Source organism: Drosophila persimilis, unplaced genomic scaffold, assembly GCF_003286085.1.
Source record: "Drosophila persimilis strain 14011-0111.01,24,50 unplaced genomic scaffold, DperRS2 tig00000824-arrow-arrow-pilon, whole genome shotgun sequence".
Taxonomy (NCBI): Eukaryota; Metazoa; Arthropoda; class Insecta; order Diptera; family Drosophilidae; genus Drosophila; species Drosophila persimilis.
This window is the reverse complement of record NW_020825358.1, coordinates 925,213-944,880: the sequence shown is the minus strand read 5'-3', so window position 1 is coordinate 944,880 and position 19,668 is coordinate 925,213. Positions and strand designations below refer to the sequence as shown.

The following is a 19,668-nucleotide window of genomic DNA, read 5'->3' as shown; positions in this document are numbered from 1 at the left end:
AACGAGCAGCCAAAAGGCGAAAGCCGTAGCGAAGCGGTGCGAACGAATCCGAAGCTCTGAGACACGAACACACTCCGAGAGCCACGAAGCTTCCAGGCTTTTTACCAGTGAAGCGAGGATGGCTCGGAACTCAGTTTCACTCGAACCTGCACCGGAAGTGGTTGTCAGTACCGCGAGACTTTCCACTGAAAAGGAAGACCCTAGGCATAAATAAATCAAGTAACCGAAGAGCTCTGTGGCCACGCTGCTACTCTCAAATAAACGTTGGTCTGGTGCTGTTGACAGCCTCAGCTGTCGCTCGAATAAATCAAAAGCAATTAAAATGATATTTCAATTACCGACAAAAGTGTGCAACAATTAACAATATTTTATTTGAATTTTTTTTTTTCTGTGTGTTCCGTGCTGTGTGTGGCGGTCATGAAAATTATTTAAACCGCAAACAGCAGGCGACAATAAATTCTGCGGTCGGATCGTTAAATAATTCGCTCACCTGCAGCGAGCCACCGTAGGAGAAAGAAATGAGTATGGAAAAGGACCAAAGAAACAGTGGAGTTTTTCCCTATTTTTTTTTTTTGTGTTGTTGCTGTATTTTTATATGCAATTTGCATTCCACCGAAAGGGGGTTTGGAGGGAAAATTCATTAAAAATACAGTTGAAACTGAGAAGCGGAGAAGCGGAGAAGACGGTAGACGGCAGAGCAGAACCGAGCCGAACCGGTTGCTCACTCATCCCTGTGCCACATAAATTTCACGGCAATCAGCCAGCAGTGCTGCAAGTCATCCAAACTTCATTTGTTGCTACTTGGGCTGCTGCTGCTGCTGCCCGCCTCTGATGCTGATGGTGCACTCCGCCAGAGTGTGCTGCTGCTGCTGCTAGACTCCTGCAACTGAAATATTGCTTCCATTATTTATGTTAAGTTTATGCAACATTCTCTCCTGCTTCCTGCTGAAACATCAGCAGCAGCAGCAGCAGTACGAGTAGCAGCAGCTTCGGTGGCTCCTTTGCTCTTGTTTTTAATATCCTTCAGCTTGTAAAGGAATTACTCCTCAAGCCATGGGACTAAAAGCAAACCCCAGACTCGCGGCATTTTGCTCCATCTTCATCTCCATTTCAATCTCTACGCTCTCGTCCTTCCATCACTTGCCTCGTTATGCCAGGACAAACATCATCATCTTTCTGGTTCATTGCTCTTGGCGCATGCATGCGAGCAGCTATAGATAGATGGGATGCCAGGGCGAGTGTTATTCCTACCGAGTGCATTAATAAATCAATTGTTTTTGCATCGACAAGACCCTGTTTAGCTTCATGGATTGACAGTTTTGTGAGGGCGCATAAATCTGAAATGTAATCGCTGCCAGACGATCCAATTTACTTAGGGTTGGAAAATGAACTCTAATTGGGTCTGAACGGAAAGAATACAATAAAGTAGATATCGGTTAGAGGCTAAAGGCTAGAGCAGCGATGGTTGCTAGACATACGAGTAAATTTATAAAGAGATTGATGTTTAAAAAATAGTTGAGATGGATAGGAAAAATGTATGGCCAGGTTGCAGAGAGATTTATAGAGAGAGAGAGAGAGGGAGAGAGTGGAGACATGTAGTAAAAGATGTGGATGTGCTGAAAGATTTATCAAGCTATAAATAAATTAAGAGATAGCCAACGGATATCTGTAATTGGACTAAAATGTTGATGAAAATCTGTAGATAGTTCTTTCGGCAAGATAATGGAACTTTTTAATTAAAAGTGTTTCAAAACAGTGATTTGTCGAAAAAGGTTTTAAAATATAAATGTAGGAATCTTAAGTGCCACACATCGTTGTATTATTCAATGCGGGTACCTATAATACATATTCTTCAAGTAAAACTCTTACTGCCCAACCGATAGATCTTCTTAGCCTACCCTGGACTGCCCAAGGATCGGTAATAATCTTCTGGTTAAAGGGTGCCACGATTCGAAAGGATTTTTATGGGTTTGTTGCATCTTTCACTCTATTCTTACTTTATTTAATTCTTAATTAATTACTGGAACAACAAAATGCCTTCAACGTGTAGAGAACCTTCATTATTATTACCACATATTCCATATTCTACTTTACCAAGAAAGGCTATCTACAAAATACACAGAAACCAAATAGAAAAGCACTTGGTTACCAAAAAATGGACCACAAGAGAATACCACTTCTTAGGGGCGGTGGTGGGAGGTGGGTGTGCTCTTAGCCCTCAAGCTCATTAAGTGCTATTTCCCCTTAGAATTGGTTCCATTCCGAAGCAGCCAACTGCTTGGGGGCACCTTCTCTTCTCTCCTCTCCTCTCCTCTCCCCTCTTCTCTTCTATATGTATATTTTTTTTTGTCGGTGGAACAAAGGATAATAAGTAGAGAGGAAACAAAAACATTTACTAATTAGCTCTTCAAGGATGCTGCTGCTGCTGTGGCTGCTGCTGCTGCTCCACAATGAATGTAAAATTATCAAATCCTTTTCTCCCTATTATTTTTGTGGTTTATTAATGCAAAGTGTGTGTGTGTGGGGAAAAAAGATTCGTTTGTTTTGTGCGGGGCAAAAGAATCTGGGAATGGAAAACCGAAAGCGAAAATTTAATGCATTTTCTTGCCGCATTTCATGTCATGATGCTGAAATGTCTCCTGCCACGCTACCCTCTTCGCCCCCGCCCTGCCAGACCCGCGCAGACATCTGCAAACAATTCCATTTGCGCTGGCTGTCAGATCTCATGGCATTGCTCAGCTGACTGGCAGACACTGGGCTCGCTGTTGGCTCCCCCTTCCCGTTCCCGATGAAAATGCCACAGACACAGAGAGAGAGATGGAGATGGCGATGGCGATGGAGACAAGAGGAGATGACAGCCCCAACAGCAGTCCTTCCAGCACCATGAATGCCATTTCTTTTGCTACCTCCAAGCATAATTTACATTGTATTCCATCTCCATCTCCATCTACTCTTCCCCGCTTGAGTATGCAATTGAGGCTGTCTTTTATGGTTTTGTCTTCTTGGGTGCTTGGTTCAGTCATCAGCTTTTTCCGGCGATTCCATTGCAATTCGCGCTGCCATTGCCACAAAATTTCACTTGTCACAGCGGCGCAGTTTGAACAGACCGGAGAATCGGCCAGCCACCTCTTTGTGTGAGTATTTCAAGCGGAAACGAGACTTAACTTCTATTTATACATGTCAGGCTGGTTAAGTTGTGATTTCTCTGGACTCTCGAGTCGACTGATTGCATCATAATTACCCCCCAACCCCACATAAGCCGCCCCTTCCCTTCCACCCCCCCCCCCCAAAACAACAACTGCCACCGACCCTTTCTCTGTTTCCCCCCCCCTTGATTTTTGTGTGCCCCTAAGTGCTTTTTAACGAGCTCTTGCTCTCGCTTCTGGTCCTCGTGCTGGTCCTGGTGCTGGTCCTGGCTGCCGTTTGTTACGTTCTTGTCCAAAATAGAAAATTTGTTTCCCAATTTTCGACCGTAATTTGCCCCCGAATTGTACTCCCAGCCATGGCCATAGCCATAGCCATAGCATGGACGCATTTCTCTCTCTGATTTCTGTCGTAATAATCTGGTACATGAACCCCATAATTTGTAATTTCAACCTAATTACTTCGAGCCCTGAACTGAACTGATCTGAGAGGCAGGACGAACTCCCCTCACCTCCCCTCCCCTTAGATACCCTGTTGGAAAACACTGTTGTCCTGTTGTCCGCAATAAAATGTCAAAAGCAAGGCAACAAAACGCCCATTTTTGTGTGCGTGGCACAGACGTACGCAGGACAAGAGACACGCCCCCACTGCCACATGTGTGTCGGGGATTTGTATATCCTTTTTCTGATTGCGGGGGGCCACATGTTAATGTTCTGATATCCATTTCGAGGTCATTTTAATTGATTTTGTTATCCCTGTCTGGTGTTATTTATAAACAGAAATTAATATATAATGACATCGAAAGTCATATTGTAATTAAAACAGGGGAAAAAAAACTGAACAAAATTTAAAACTAAATGCATTTTTAATTAATTTCTTTAATTGTTGAATGTTAGGTGATTACCATAGAAAAATATATAATTAAGGACATAATTTAGGATGCCTCAACCACAGTTCAGGAATGAAAAACGTTCCATTTTCAGATTCAGATTTCGAATAATTTATATTGATTCAATTTTTTGTGGTAGCACATCAAAATGGGCAATTATATATTAAATACTGGCTATTTTGAAGCCATCTGGCACTTTACGAACTTTACACTGGAAAATAAATATAATGAAAATAATAAAGACTGAAAAGTGGAACATCAAATACTCTTTCACGAGAAAATGGGAATACAAAATAGCAACCAACCCAACAACATACACATGTAATAATATCTCGTAATACCTCTTTCGAAGAGGGTATGGAAATCCTTTTTTATAAATGGGATTGGGATATATCACGAAAATGGTTGGGTTTTTTGTCCAGCATTTGATTGAACGGGAAAATGTTACGACATTCATTCCGACAACCGAGTTTTAACTACTTTCAAAAACGAATAAAACAAGAAGAAATTTGTATGTATGTATATAAAAAAAAAACCATCTGAACCATCTGAATAAATGCATACACATTAATATTTATGCCTTCAGTCAGATTGTGCGAGTATTTGGCAACGAAATAAAAGCAGGTAGAGCCTTCCCAAGCGAATCAAATATTAATACCAATATCGAAGCGTCAACTGAGTTGTGAGTTTTGAGTGAGTGAGCGGTGGCAGAGCAGAGTTGAGAGTTGTAAAGAGAGCCCTGGCAAGCGCAGGAAGCTGATATGGAATGTTCATTCATAAATCATTTCACAAAATTGCCATTGGACCAGCGACCAAGTGCAGTAAGAGCTGACAGAGTCTAACCGATGCATTGCACTGAATGCTAGGGGAAATCCAAAGGAGACACAGGATACTCTGGCATGTTGAGGGGTATTCGGAGAGATTTTCATACCTGAATGTTGCTGGGGCGCTCCTTGGGCAAAATCTGTAAGAATCAATGATAAAAAGTTGAGGTTCTGTTGAATATTCGTTCAAAAATAGAGGGCAAGGGTCCAGCTAACCCCCGGCTCACTCGCTTTTTTTATAATATTTAATAGAGCATTCAAACTTGTCCTTAACGGGTAAGATGGATATTTATAATTATTTATTAGACTGGTGGAATTTTTTGATAAAAAAATATAAATATCATGGAGCTGTTTGGAATCGGACCATTTTAAATATCATTAATTAGAATATTTCAATAGATGGGTATTCACAAGAAATTCTCTAGCTCCTTTAATGATTTCCTACTGATTTCTGAGGGTATTCCTTGGGTCACGTCAAACAAAACCAAATAAAAACGCATCCAGAAATTAAAATGCAATGCAATGATGTCATATATATGCCATATAGTACACCGCTAAAAAGAGTAATAATAAAGGTAATGGTCACGGTGACGGTGACGGTGACGGTGACCATAACAGTAACAGTTACAATGACACAGCTTTTACTGGCGGCCATAGGCCATCCACCATCCGTCCTGCAGCTACTACAACAACGCATTTCCAGGGGCCATAAAATAGTAACATCAATGAAACGCATTCATACATATGTGGGGGCAGTGGCAGTGGCAGTGGCAATGGCTATATATCCATAAATACATATAGACGACGACAACTGACCGGAATAAAGTGCTATTAATAATAAATGTTGCAGGGAGCCCAGCCAAATGAACTTGGCAAACCGAGCACCGAGAACCGAAAACAACCAACACACAAACGACGGTACAGCCAGACAGGCAACAGCCAACAGGAACCCAAATGTCCAGCCATGGACCCCAGTCATGGACCCCTTTAGGCTCCTCTATAGACACTACTGCAATGCGTATTCCCATTGTTTGTACAGGTTGAAGGTGGATATGATGATTTTCAGTAGATGTTTGCTATGCAGAAAGGTAGGGGTAAGAAGATACATACATACGTATAGATATGTGGTCTGAATGAGCTTCAAAATTAGGTTTGAACCGCAAAGATTGGATCACTTTAACATAAAGCTGTCAAAGGTCAAAGATCTGTAGAAAAAAAGTCTTAATTGAAGGTTCATTTACGGGTTTGTATCTCCCTAGAAAATACTGATGGAAAAGTAATGCTAAACTTTCTTCTTTCCAAAGAAATTTGCCAACATTCATTGGTGAGGGACATTTTTAGATACAAGGGTATCGAACGCTTCGACTCTAGAAAGGTAGCCTTTATTGCTGTTGTTTCTGTTGTTGCAAGTCGTAGTCAACATACAACATTGCAAAGCTCTGGCAACAACAATCGCAACGCGAAATTCCAGTCCGAGTGCCATAATAATAATAAATGCCATAATCCCTGGAAATCGGCGTTCCTCTGCTGCCTGGCCCCATCCCGCCCCGTCACGCCCTTCACCGCCCCGCCCCGCCCCGCCCCGCCCACACATGTGTGTTGGCTGCATTTTTATATTCAATTTCATTGTTTCGTCTGCAGCAAAAAAAAACAACAGCAACGGCAACGGCAACGGCAACAGCAACAAATGCAATCCGACGCGTCAAGTGAATTAAGCGATTTTTAAAGCTTTACGCTAAATGAAATTTGAATTGCCGGAGTGTCCGTATATTCGTACTGGTGTTGGTGTTGGTGTGGGTGTTGGTGTTGGTGTTCACTTGTGTGTGCAAATTAAATTACGCAAATCAAATAAATGTTTTAAATCCAAAAAAGGAAAAAAAAACATACACGAAAAGCCAAAGAGCAAAAAAAACCAAATAAAAATTAAGCGGCAAAAGCAACGAAATAGTTAAAAAAAAAACGACAACAAAAACCCATTTAATGAAATTTAACCAAAAAATACCAACTACAAATTGTGTAAAAAATTCCACCAATTCTATTTACATCATTTAAACAATAATCTAAAGGAAACACTCTATAAAAAACGAATAAAAAGAGAGAGAGAGACGAAATGTTCATTTTAACAGTAATTAAATTGCTGCTTATAGCCTTAAATATATTCCCCAGTCGATTCACGAATCGACGGATTATGTTTGTCATCTACATGACAAATCTGGTGACGCACGGTAAGTCGTAATTGATGATATTATTTTTGAATTAATATGTTTGCTTGTTTCTGTATTTCAGTGTTGGTAAAAGTTAGTCAGTGTTGGTAATAGCCTTATGACATTAGACATTAGAAAAAAGAGATACAACGCAAAACTACTGCTCATTGCCGACTCTGAGTCGATGAGCTAAGCATTATGTGTGACAAAATGATGTTTTGCAACACAGACAGCCAGCCAGCCAGCAAAATTGGATCTGAAAAGTGTAACAATCGATCTTTGCTGCCGCAGTGCTGCTCCCTGCTTCACTGGACATCCCAGCTATATCTCTCTCCCTTTCACTGCATTATTTTCCCATAAAGCAAAGTCGAGTGTCTTAGGTGTTTCAGTGTTGCTAAAAGTTAGTCAGTATTGGTCAAGGTTGTGGTAGCACAGCTTAGTGTTGACTAGGGAATGTCTCAGTGTTTCTGATGGAATTTTAGAGCACTGCGTAGGTTGATTAATTTGTGTCCGAAAACATTTCGTTTTCAGCCTATGTCCACATCTTTAGGTAACGCAATATCCTCCGATAGTCAGTTCTTTTAATGAACATGCCCAAATCCAGTTGCGATTCATCTGCCATGTAGCGTTGTATCATAATTTCCTCTCGAAATTCCCACGAAAATGTGTCCATATGCCTTTTTTCGGTGTTCATGCCACCGACTACGTGTTTTTTCGCAGTGTTAAGCCTGTCAGATCTGGTCATAATATAATTAAGAAAATGAGACCTCAAAACGATGGCAACGCACCAAACACACGGCCTGGCCAGGACTGTTCTCTGTTTTCCTCTGGCCTGGCCAAAGCCGTGAACCGTGAGACAGGTGCAATGCTGGTGCCTACTGGAGCGGTAGCGAGATGCAAGGGGGGCGGAGGGGCGGAGGGGGGGAGGGGTGCATGGGGACACACGGTGCTCCGGCTGCATGACGCAGATAACAGGCAACAGCAGCCAGGAGGTAGACCGTGTTTTTTTTTTTTTTTTGCTTTTGCTTTTGTACGCCACTTCCGCGGCAAAAGCAGAAGCACGAACACGAAATGAATGCATAGAAAAATAAAAAAATAAAAAAACAAGGAAAAGGAAAAACAGAGTGAAACAAAAGTTTCATATTCCAACAGGAGGACGCGACAGGAGGTGCACCACCATCAGCATTCGCACCGAGGACGCCTCAACAGGCGTGCTACGTGCTGCCACTGCTAGTGCCAGTGCCAGTGCCAGTGCCCCCGCTCTTTGGCCAGATAAAAAATTGCTTTGTTTAATTATTTCATAATGACGCTGCGGTTGCCTCTGTTGCTCCTCCTTCTGGTACTCCTGGTGCTCCTTCTGCTCCTCCTGCTCCTGGTGCTCCTTCTGTCCATGGTGCTCCTGCTGTTGATTATATTTGGCCTGTGGGTCAGGGATTTCCGGCAACAGCTGCTATTGCTCCTCCATCAACATTTGCACTCCTTTATTTTTATTACCCTGCACACACTCCGTTGGGCTTTAATGACTTTGTTATGGTCTACAGAAACACAGCTATCGGTGTCGTAGGAAAATGGTTCATATTTTTGGATATATTAAGGTATTAATTTGTAGAGAAACTTACAGGATTACAGATGATTTGAGAGCAAAGGGAAATGGTCTCGAGTTTTTGTAAGGAATACGTATATTCAAGATTTAAACCGATTAAAGATTACAGAAAGATAAGAGATTTATTTCCAAAAAGTTTACTTAATTTACTGCCCAATAAATCTTTCTAATTATAATCTTTATCCACAAAAAACTTTCAAAACAATCGCAAAGCTCATCTAAGCTTCGTCGTAGCCCAATGAATGCATCCTTTTAATGAGACTATCTATCTATCTAACACTCATTAACTAACAGACTTTTCCGGCCTGTGGCTTCTCGCCTCTCCTCTTTTTATTCGCAGTCATGATGGATGAGCCACGCTTCGCACAGCCGATACCAAACGTCACCGTGGCCGTGGGCCGTGATGCCAATCTGCCCTGTGTCGTCGAGCATTTGGGTGGCTATAAGGTGAGTACAGACGGCTGATATGGACCGTGGTGAAGTTGCCATAAATTGTGCATAAAATGAGTGCCCTGGTTGGCCATTTGATGAAGCAGTTTTCGAGCCAACGACGGACACTGTCAGAAATCAATTTCATAAATGGCCCAAAGACCGAAACGAAACGAAACGAAGGCGAATGTCGGAGCAGACAGACAGCGAGACAGTCTTTGGGCAGGCATTCACCAGGGTCCATTGACAGACGGGCCTGCATGGGGGCGGGGGAAATCTTACTCGTATCTTTAATTCAAGGGCTATTTTACACTCACATTCGATGGAGGCTTGCACTCAAATTAGAGATATGTTTCCAAACAGTTTCCATGGAAAATTACAGCCATATTTACTGGTAGTTTACAGAGAGATTTAGACATCTCTAATTAATAACTACGAATATATTCGATGGCAATTGAACCCACACTCACTTTTCGATGCAAGTCTGACTGTTTGACTGTTTGACTGTCTGACTGCCCAAGGCAACAATCTGTGGGATTGGAATGTGATCCCATATAAGCTAAAGATACACTTCAGTCAGGCCTTTGACTTTGAATTCAATCTCCATTTTCCATTCTTCTGGCCTCTCGAACCCCAAGGAAAATGACTAGAAAATCACTTATCATTTATCTCCCTCAGCTGCTGCTGCTGCTGCTGGCACAGCGAGAGCTCATAACAAATCACAAATATTTACTCGCCATATCAACTTCATATAAAACACTGTCCCCAGGACCAGGGGTCCTTTCTGCTGCCTGGCTCTTATTGGACTTTTGTCAACATTGGCCAGGACATGCGAGGGCCAAGAAAGAGCGAGAGAAATGAGAAACTCATTCCTGTCACTGATGGCTGGAGAAGAGGCAGAGAGAGTAAATTTGAAAAGTTTGCAGCTGGGCAAAAATCCTTGCAGCATGAGGAATCCCTTTCTCTTTCTCTCCCGCTTGTGTGTGTGTGTGTGTGTGTGTGTGTGTGTGAAAGAAAGTCCAAGGAAAGTGCCCGAGAAAGACCAAGACCAAAAGCTGAAAGAAAAGTGTATTAAAAATGCGGAAACAGCTGTCAAGTTGGCTTTATCCCCGGGTCGGTCCCTGCGTCACACGACATGACGTTCATTTATAATGACAGCGTCCTCAAGCGTCCCACTCCTTAGATCTTCCTCGAAGAAGGACCAGAGCCTCTGTGTGTGTGTGTGTGTGTGTGTGTGCTCATGACATTATTTGGAGGGAAATTGACCAAAAATCGATTATGGATTTGAATCGTTTTGTAGGTGGCCTGGATACACATCGACAGGCAAATGATATTGACCATCCATCGGCATGTGATATCGCGTATACCACGCTACAGCATCACCTACACGGACAACACGTGGCTGTTGCACGTGAATCAGGCCCACCAGGATGATCGCGGCTACTACATGTGCCAGGTCAACACGAATCCAATGATCAGCCAAGTGGGCTATCTACAGGTGGTGGGTAAGTAGTGCTCCAACACCCCCCCCACCCCACCATTGTTGAGCTGTGTCTGTAACTGTATCCTCTTTTGCAGTGCCACCCAACATACTGGACATTGAGAGCACACCGTCATCGGTGGCAGTGCGCGAGAATCAAAATATCAACATGACATGTCGGGCCGATGGCTTTCCAACGCCCAAAATCATTTGGCGTCGCGAAGATGGCGAGGAAATAGCCGTCGAGAAGAAGAAAAAGGGTAAATTGAAAGCTTGGAGACTGCCAGAATGATGGAAGATTGCAGGAAGAGGCAATCATCTTCCCATCAACTCTAAGACCCATTCATCTTCACTCTGCTATCTCTAATTCCAATTTTCTCTAAAATAGTGCTCGTCTATGATGGCGATATCCTGCCGCTGACCAAAGTGAGTCGCAATGAGATGGGGGCCTATCTCTGTATTGCCACAAATGGTGTACCGCCATCGGTGTCCAAGCGCATTATCCTGGATGTGGAGTGTAAGTATTCTCAAAGACAGAGACAGACAGACAGACAGACAGACAGACACAGTCCAAAAACTATCCGTGTGTGCGTACTCGTAGTCGTGTATTATATTTGTCCGCAGTTTGCTGCTGCCTTTGTCAGTTTAGTTGAAACACGCGCGCGCACTTACCGGAGCGTACGCGGCCATTCATCCAGGCCAGGTATCCCATTCCGTACCTATCCTTCTAGCCGTACACTCATCCCATGCCATCCATCCTGGAGCCGCATCCCATCTCATCCATCCATCCATCCATCCAGCCAGCCAGCCAGCCAGCCAGGCATCGTCTGCTGTTGTACCCGGCTGCTCATCAATTTAACTGCACGCTCGTTGCTCCGTTGCTCCGCGCAATGAGTGACAAACGCAGCAGCTAAGCTGCCGCCATCTAATGCAGCTGATATATACCTATATTCTCTGTATATATACACCAGATATACAGCAGTTATATGTATATATCTGTCATGTATGTGTGTGTGTGTGTGTGTATATCTGGGAGACCTGCGATGGGCGTAAAAGTTACGCTGCTCCTGCTGCTGCCATTGCACGCCGTGCGCCAGTAAACGCTTGTTAATCCTAACGAGTTTCAGCCGGTGTGCTGCTGCTCCTTGTGCTCCTCCTGTTCCTCCTGCACTGACAATAATTCACGTCACGTACCTGCAATAAAGTCACTTGCCGGCGTTGCACGTATGACTTTCACGGCGTTTTTCTGTCCCTGTGTATGTGTGTGTGTTTGTGAGTGTTCTTTTTTCTCTCTATTTTATTATGAACGGTTTTGTGCGTGAGCACCCCCTTCCCCATCCCCATCCCCATCCCCCTACCGCTTTCGGGTGGCAGTAGGAGAGTCTCTGTCGTCGTCGTATTGCAGGTAGGCGTATTGTTAGAAGCGTTTAAAATTTCCAACAATCTCGTTTGGAAAGAACACACACACACAGCACAGGACACAGGGCATAGCACAGGTGAAGGACGGGAGTGGTTAAAGAGGAATTCTGGAGTTTGGTTTCAGTCGCAGGAATCGGAGGCTTTGGTTGTTTGAAAATGAGCAACCTAATATATAATTTCGTTGAGGTTGTTTCTAGTGGGCGTCTGGTGGCGGTTGAAAAAAGGTAGCTACGCGTATACGAGTATGTATTTTGTGTTAAGTGAGATGAAATGCCAGATATATTGAGACAGGGCAGAAGGGACTGGGGATCAGTGCCAGAATGGAGAATAAATGGATTTCCCATGGGGCGGATTGAAGGGGCAAATCTTTGCTTAAGTTTCCTGTGAATTATTGCGAAATAGTGGAAATTTCAGTGGCTTTAAAACCTCAAGGATATTTTTGGCGTTTCAGTAGATGAAAAAACCTTTGAAACATCAGGGATTTGAACTATGAATATTCGTATCTAAGGATCTATAGATGCTTTAAGAAAAGAGCAGTCTCCAACTAAGAAAAAAATTCCATTTACCACTCAGGAAACCCCCGTTCTAGCCCCTTCCAATCATCCATCCAATACAAATTTTCAGTGACAAACCCGTCCAGAGCACGTACTTCCTGCGAAGCTTCATTTTTTTTTTCCACTCTCTTTCGGGCCCCTAACCCCCTCTCATCGCTCAATTCTGCTGACGTGTTGTCTTAGCCACATTGTCTATTGCTCTACTTGTACGGCTGTGTGTGTGTGTGTTTAACCACGTTGCGTTGCCTCTTTCTAGACTCAATTTTTTCAGCTTTGTCATTGCACTTTCATTTTAAGCTGGCAGACAGATGGACCAAAAGACAGAGAGACGGACAGACGAACGGACAGACAGACAGAGAGACAGAAAGAACGATGGAGACAAACATTGAACAGGCGTAATGCTGCTGCTTATGCGTGTGGCATAAGCTTTGCAACGACACCTGTATCCTGTGGCACACCCAATCATCTGCCAACCGCCCCTCCTCCATGCCGCACCCCACTGATCTACTGCCATTTACATTTCGCCCCCAACTTTTCCCCCACACACACACACAGTCTCTGCATCTCTATCTCCATCTCAATTTGTATTTTTATCTGTATGTGTATCTGTATCTGTATCTGCAGTTTCGCCTATGATTTGGGTGCCGAATCAACTTGTTGGCGCTCCATCCGGCACAGATGTAACCATCGATTGCCACACGGAGGCGCATCCCAAGTGAGTTTCCTCTATCTCTACCTCAATCCCTTTTTCTCTTTGCATTTCGATTTTCTTTGACTGTTTTTATTTTTTTTATTTTTGAGATTTTTTTTTCTGAATTTTTTTCCTGTATTTTTTCCTGTTAAATGTTGTTTAGAAATTTGTGACTGCGTCTCTCTCTCTCTCGCTGGATTTTCCAGGTTTATTTTGTGTTTTTTACTTCTGTTATACTCTATTTTTTGGAGTACATTTATTATGTGCCGGAACTTTATTAGTTTGTATTATTTGAATATTTTCAGAATATAATATAAGGCCGATTTACGATTTTTGTACATACAAATTCATGTAAAAACTTAATTCAAAATTTATTTTAGGGTACTTGAGCCTTCGTTCTATGAAAACTTTATTTTCCCTGCCATTTTCATTTGATTTTACATTGCACCTGATTGCAGTTTCTTGTGCATTCGTGTGTGTCGTGTGTGTGTGTGCCTGTGTGTGTGCGTGTGTGTCGTGGGTGTCTGTGTCTCTATTGAGTTTTGATCACTCGATTTCTCTTTTGATTTTGTTAAAATATTTACTTTAATTTGAGAATTTGATTAGTTTTTTCCATTCTGTTTTTGTCATGTGCAAAGTGAATTTTTGAATTTAAACCGCACCGAAACGAACCAAAATATTGAAAACGTTCACGTTTACCACCAACAGGGCCATCATCTATTGGGTGTACAATTCGGTGATGGTATTGCCCAGCAAGAAGTATAAAACCGACTATACGGAGAACTCCTATCGGTAAGTGGTAACAGTGCCAAGGCACAAGGTTCAGTGCAGTGCCAGTACAGTGCACCTCTAATATAAATAAAACATCTAAGATTGTGTGGTTAAATATTTATCAGGCATTTGCACTTGCGCTTGCACACAAGTTGCACGCTGCTCAAAAAGTTTCGGGTAAAAGTCAAAGACGGATCGGTGGGCGTATGGGGGGATGGGGGGATGGGGAAGTGGAAGTCTCTAACCTTATGGCTAACGTATCCGTTTCACTCTGTTCTGGTCTGTGTGTGTTTTCGGACCTTTTTGCAGCGCCCACATGAAACTGACGATAAGGAACCTACAATATGGTGACTTTGGCAACTATCGATGCATCTCGAAGAACTCACTGGGGGAAACGGAAGGCTCCATACGTGTTTACGGTAAGTGCATCTGTATTGGTAGCTTAAGTGCACTAGTTACAGCAAACACACACACAGACACACTCACACAGGTAGAGAGGTTAAGATAGCTAGAGAGAGAGAGAAAGAGAGAGAGATAGCAACACTCACCCACAGAGCAATGCAATATCGTGCGCCCTTTGTGGCACAATTTTGCCAAAAGCTTTTACCTATAGACCCGGAATATCCCACATATCTCCCTCTCTCTCTCTCTCTCTATTTCTCTCTGTCTCTCTCTATGTTGTCCTCTGGAGCGTAAAACTAAACGAGCGGTGGCTGGTGTCTGGCCCTATCTGCCCCTCTGTCCTTGACTCCACCTACTGCTCCTTCCTGCCTTTCTTGCACCTATCATCATTCCCACACCCCCACCCTTCCCCATGAAGCTTATTGCTCGGTAACATGGCCCCCACAACAACATGGAGACACATTCACCATAAACGTAAACGGAAAATAAAGGTGAATTTCGGAATTGTTTGACTTTGTATCGCCCAAGGAGCTCTGCTGCTGCCATCCTCATGTGGGAGGAGTGTTGGATAGCTGCATTTATACTATATTTATTTTTTATGCAGTTTCATGTTTTCGGGTGGTTTTTTCCAACTTCTACTTCTTCTGCTTTTACTGTTTACAATTTTGTGCTTTGGCAAGTGGTGAAAAGATGAGGGGGCAAAAGGTTATCGAAGCACAACTTGAACTTGGTTTTGACGGGGTTCTCTCTATCGGGATTTATATAGTTTAGGTTTAATTTTATTCAATTTTGTTCTCCATCTCCGACATTGGAATCCTTATAGATGTGCTCTTTGCTGAACGAGTGGGTTTTCCCTTAAAACAAAGCAACAATTTCATTTTGTACTTTATACTGTGTTTTACACTCGGAGAAAAATGGCATAGCAAAAAGTAAACAGAACACACCCATATTTAAATTAAATATAAGGTTTTTAAATACAAATTAAATTTAATTGATTTGTATTTAAACATAAATGTAAAATTTCTAATCATTACAGCTCATAAGCACTTAAAAAATAAAATAAATGTATATATATATATTTATATATATGTATATATACATATAATGTGCGCGCATATATGTATTAAATATTCAATTTTTAGCAAAAATAAATACAATGGAAATACGCAAATTTATTATACTCATATTTTTGTTGATATAAATTTATTTTAAATATTTGTATAATAATGCTAAAATTTAAGTTAATAGAATTTATTTTTAATTCTTATTGAAAAATATTTTTTCTTGTAAAAAAGAAATATATATTTTTCAATATGAATAAATGTTTATACAATTTTTTACATAAAATATATTTATTTTAAATCAGATATCTATTTACAATGTAAAAACTTTCCTTTTAGAATTTTCACTTTTGGAGAATATCTTTTTTTGCTTTAAATTTAAAAAAAAAACTAAGTGTAAATATTACTATCTTAGGTATTTATTCTCCAGGTGTAGTATGCACTTCTTTCAATTCTTTTCATAAAAAAACCATTAAGAGTAGACCACTTCATTCATTCCAAAAGTAAATAAATTACTTCAGTTTCCTTTTCAGTCAAACAGCTATGCTCCGGTTTTCGCAACTTTTTGGTATAGGTGGTGTTTAATTCAAAAATTTTTCCGATAGTACTTTTAATAAAAAGCTGTTTTTCTTTTGGAAATTCAAATATTTTGCTTAGATCTAAAGCCCATTGGCAACCGACTGAATATCGTAAGAATCTTACAGTCAATTAGCAATATTTTTGCGCATTTCGATAGGCGATTTCCGCTTTATTTCAATCCCTTATAAGTATGGTATAGTTAACACTCGCGCCCCCAAATGTGTATGTAAGTCGAAGCACTGTTGTCCAAAGAAAACGGTCGACAAATGGAGGCTTCAGCTGATTGAGATGGATTTAATGCGCCCCCTAAACTCTGTTGGCACCCGCTTTAGCTCGAAACTTAGCAAATCCAGTTGCAGACGTTCGAGTTATGGAAGTTCAACCGTATTTGTATGGCTGACCCTCAAAAGTAGGCACCACTTTTCGTTGCGTTTATACAAACTTTGAACCAACATCGAGTTCAGTTAAAACTCTCAGCGAGCCGAGTCTTAGTGTGGTTGACCTTACCACTAGAGAGCCACCTACCCCCCTCCCCCACCACCACAGCACCGCCTCTTGACACAGAAAACCAGCCACAAGCAACCACACACACAGCCACAACGTGTAATGAAAAACCATTTGCTATAAGTATGTTTTTTTTCTTTTGCTCCTGCAATTTTTTGTTTGTAGAAAAGGCACTACTCTAATTATTAATTATGCAATGTTATTCAATTCCATTTGCAGAAATACCTTTGCCATCCACACCATCCAAGCAGGTGACCCACACCACCGTCGAGTCCAGGGAGAGTAAGTATAGTATCTGTCAAGATGGGGGGGCAGGGGGAGACCGGAGGGGGGCGAAGTGCTGCTCCGTATTTGGTGCTTAACACATTCAGTGTTGAGCGTGAAAGTCACACCAGCCCGCACACACACACACACACACACACACACACACACACACACACACACACACACAGGGGATACACACAGAGATACACAAATAGATACGTAAGGGGAAGGATACAGGATACAGGATACGGCGAGCCACAAACAAAACTGCGAAAGTAGCAGCTAAGCCAGACAGATCCACAAGCAGGAGCTGGGGACTGCGACTGTGATCTGGGGACTGGATGGTCTGGGGGGGCTGGGACACACCCACAAAAAAGATAAAGTAAAGCACTTTTGACTATTTCAGCGATTGGGTGGGGTTTTTTTCTCGCTCCCTCGCCCAGTCCCACATCCCCATCCCCATCCCCATCCCCATCCCCACTCTTGTTGAAATTCAAGTCGAGCAGAAAAGTACACACACTTTCAAGTCTCCTGTCCTCCGGATCCCGGAGTCCGTGTCGCTGCTGCTGCTGCTGCTGCTGCTGCTGCTGCTGCCTCTGTGTGCTCCTGGCTCCGACTCCGACTCCATTCTCTGGCAAAGCAATATGCCGGGGATTATGCTGAGGAGTAGGTGGAGGGCGGGCGAAAGGATTTTCGGGGGCATTAGGTTGGAAACACATTTGAAACACTGCCGCAGACGCTAAAGCTGAAGCTGAAGCTGGAACCAGAGCTGGATGCTGGATGCTGGATGCCGAAGCCGAAGCCGGGGGCAGAGCAAAAGACCAAACATATTTTATTTAAAGTGACTGGCGGGCAGAGAGCAGAGCAGAGCAGACCATACCAGAGTAGAGCAGAGCAGAGCAGAGCAGAGCAAAGCGCGAGAGCAATGCAATGGAACCTAATCCCGGAGTCAGGACAACAAAGGATGCCATTGTTTGTGGCCTCGTGTGTGTGTGTGTGTTTTTTTTTTTTGCTTTTTTTGTATCGCAGCCAAGATTTCCACGCAATTTAACTTGAAAAGCATGTCAGGTTAGGGTTAAGTTTTGTTTAAGAGACCGCAAAAGACTTGTACGATTCGACGATAGTGACCCACAAATAGTAGCACACTCTATACACACATACATACACATACATATATGCAGTATATAATTCTGTTCATTATATACAGACAATATCATACCCTCATCACGCAACGATACAACGAAATCCCTACAAACGGATGTTGGATATGCAATGAAGAACGATTTATATCCTGGCTCTGCCTCCTCCTCATCGGGCTCGGGTGGCAGTGCCTCGGCGGCCTCGTCATCATCATCGACCTCCATGCAGACCTCAGCCCTGCCCGGCGGCGGTGCATCGGGCAATAGCCTCTCCGCATTGGGGGGCAGCGCCAAGGGCTCACTGGCGATAGGCAAGAGCATGTTCTACACGGAGCGACCACCGAATGAGTATTCATCATCAGTGGGTAAGTAGCTTTTTGTTCAGCTCTTTGCTCTTTCCATCTCCTTCAGAATGATGATGTTATTTATCCCCACCCCCCACAATCTGCCCCTCCACTAACGACCTTAGCTGGACTGATGCCTCCACAAAGCTGCTGGCTAACAACGTTGGGCACAGCCATCTATCTGGCAATCATCGTGCTCTGAAATCAATAAATCCTTTCAGTTACCCAATAAGCATTTACAAAATGCAGCCAAAGGGGTGGGGTCTATAGTCTGTCTATCTATCAATCTATCTACGGGGGAGAAGGGGTTAAGCCTAGGTCTATAAACATATTTCATAGCTGGAAAAGTATATCAAAATTGGAAAAAAAATATCAATAAGAAATAATGCTTCAAAAACTTGGCTCACTTCAAAGCTATAAGAATTTGTAAAATAATCAAAAAAAAAAAACCAAAAAACGAAAAGCAAAAAAAAAAAAACAGAAAACAAAAAACAAAAAAACGAAAAGAAAAACGTATGAAATTTTTTTGCAAAAACAATAAAATGCTCATTGTATGTAAAATACTTATAAAATGATGGGGGATTCTAAAGCTTAAGATATCCCCAAAAAGGAAACGAAAAACAAAAAACTGAGATGAAAATCTACTTGTATAATATAAAACCTATATAGTATATATATTTAAACTGAAAAGCAGATGCCGAGAAAGCAGAATTAAATATAGAAATCGTAAACATTTAGCAGCAAATTGTTGAGAAAAAGTCTCTGTATTTTGTTTTGGATTTTGGGGCTTAAATCGGATTTTCTTTTTGTGTGCCACAAAAGCGAAAAGCTCCTCCCCTTAGAGCCGAATTATGTTTATTAAAAATGCATTTTTGGGCAAAACCAAAACACATCTGGTTTCTATTTGGCCAATTTCCAAAAGGAATTTGTTGCTTTTAATTGAGAGTTTCTATTTTGTTTGTTTCTTTTTTGGCAACACACACACCTACGACCACACACACACAGACATATCACAGACACTGAACAAACACAAAAATACTCGTACCAAACGCTGTACAAAATGTTCATATCAGACACAGACGAACAACAGTCTGATTTTCGTTTTTTTTGGAATTAAACATATCTGAAATTTATACAACTCTCACATGAATATTTTTATAAAGTGGTCTTGTTTATATTTATCAAATTTTTGCGATATGTATATTTTTTGGCAGATATTTCTCTGTTAAATGCATTTTGATAGATTTTTGCTCTAATTTTTTATCATATTTTATATTTATATAGTTCTGCTCTTAATTTCTCAAATCTATTTTAAATCAAAATATCAGTTTTTCTCTTTCAATTTTTTTTTTGGTGAATTTTCAAAG

The 19,668-nt window shown here is 41.8% G+C and overlaps 1 protein-coding gene across 1 annotated transcript; it reads left to right on the top strand.

Annotated features, from left to right (window-relative positions):
- Positions 1–200: 200 nt before the first annotated feature.
- On the top strand, positions 201–18,729 carry LOC6600298 (lachesin). Its single transcript, XM_026993262.1, has 12 exons — positions 201–219; positions 6,924–7,082; positions 9,005–9,111; positions 10,394–10,598; positions 10,672–10,833; positions 10,962–11,090; positions 13,171–13,261; positions 13,946–14,029; positions 14,318–14,427; positions 16,774–16,836; positions 18,026–18,322; positions 18,427–18,729. Exons 2-12 carry the CDS (start codon positions 6,968–6,970, stop codon positions 18,501–18,503), a joined length of 1,440 nt encoding a protein of 479 aa, XP_026849063.1. The 5' UTR covers positions 201–219; positions 6,924–6,967; the 3' UTR covers positions 18,504–18,729.
- Positions 18,730–19,668: the final 939 nt, after the last annotated feature.

Excerpts from the sequence above, each read along its gene's own strand:
- LOC6600298 (XM_026993262.1), top strand. The coding sequence starts at position 6,968 with ATGTTCATTTTAACAGTAATTAAATTGCTGCTTATAGCCTTAAATATA. Across the intron at positions 10,599-10,671 it reads GGGCTATCTACAGGTGGTGG|TGCCACCCAACATACTGGAC; the intron begins GTAAGTAGTGCT and ends CCTCTTTTGCAG. Across the intron at positions 18,323-18,426 it reads TGAGTATTCATCATCAGTGG|CTGGACTGATGCCTCCACAA; the intron begins GTAAGTAGCTTT and ends TAACGACCTTAG.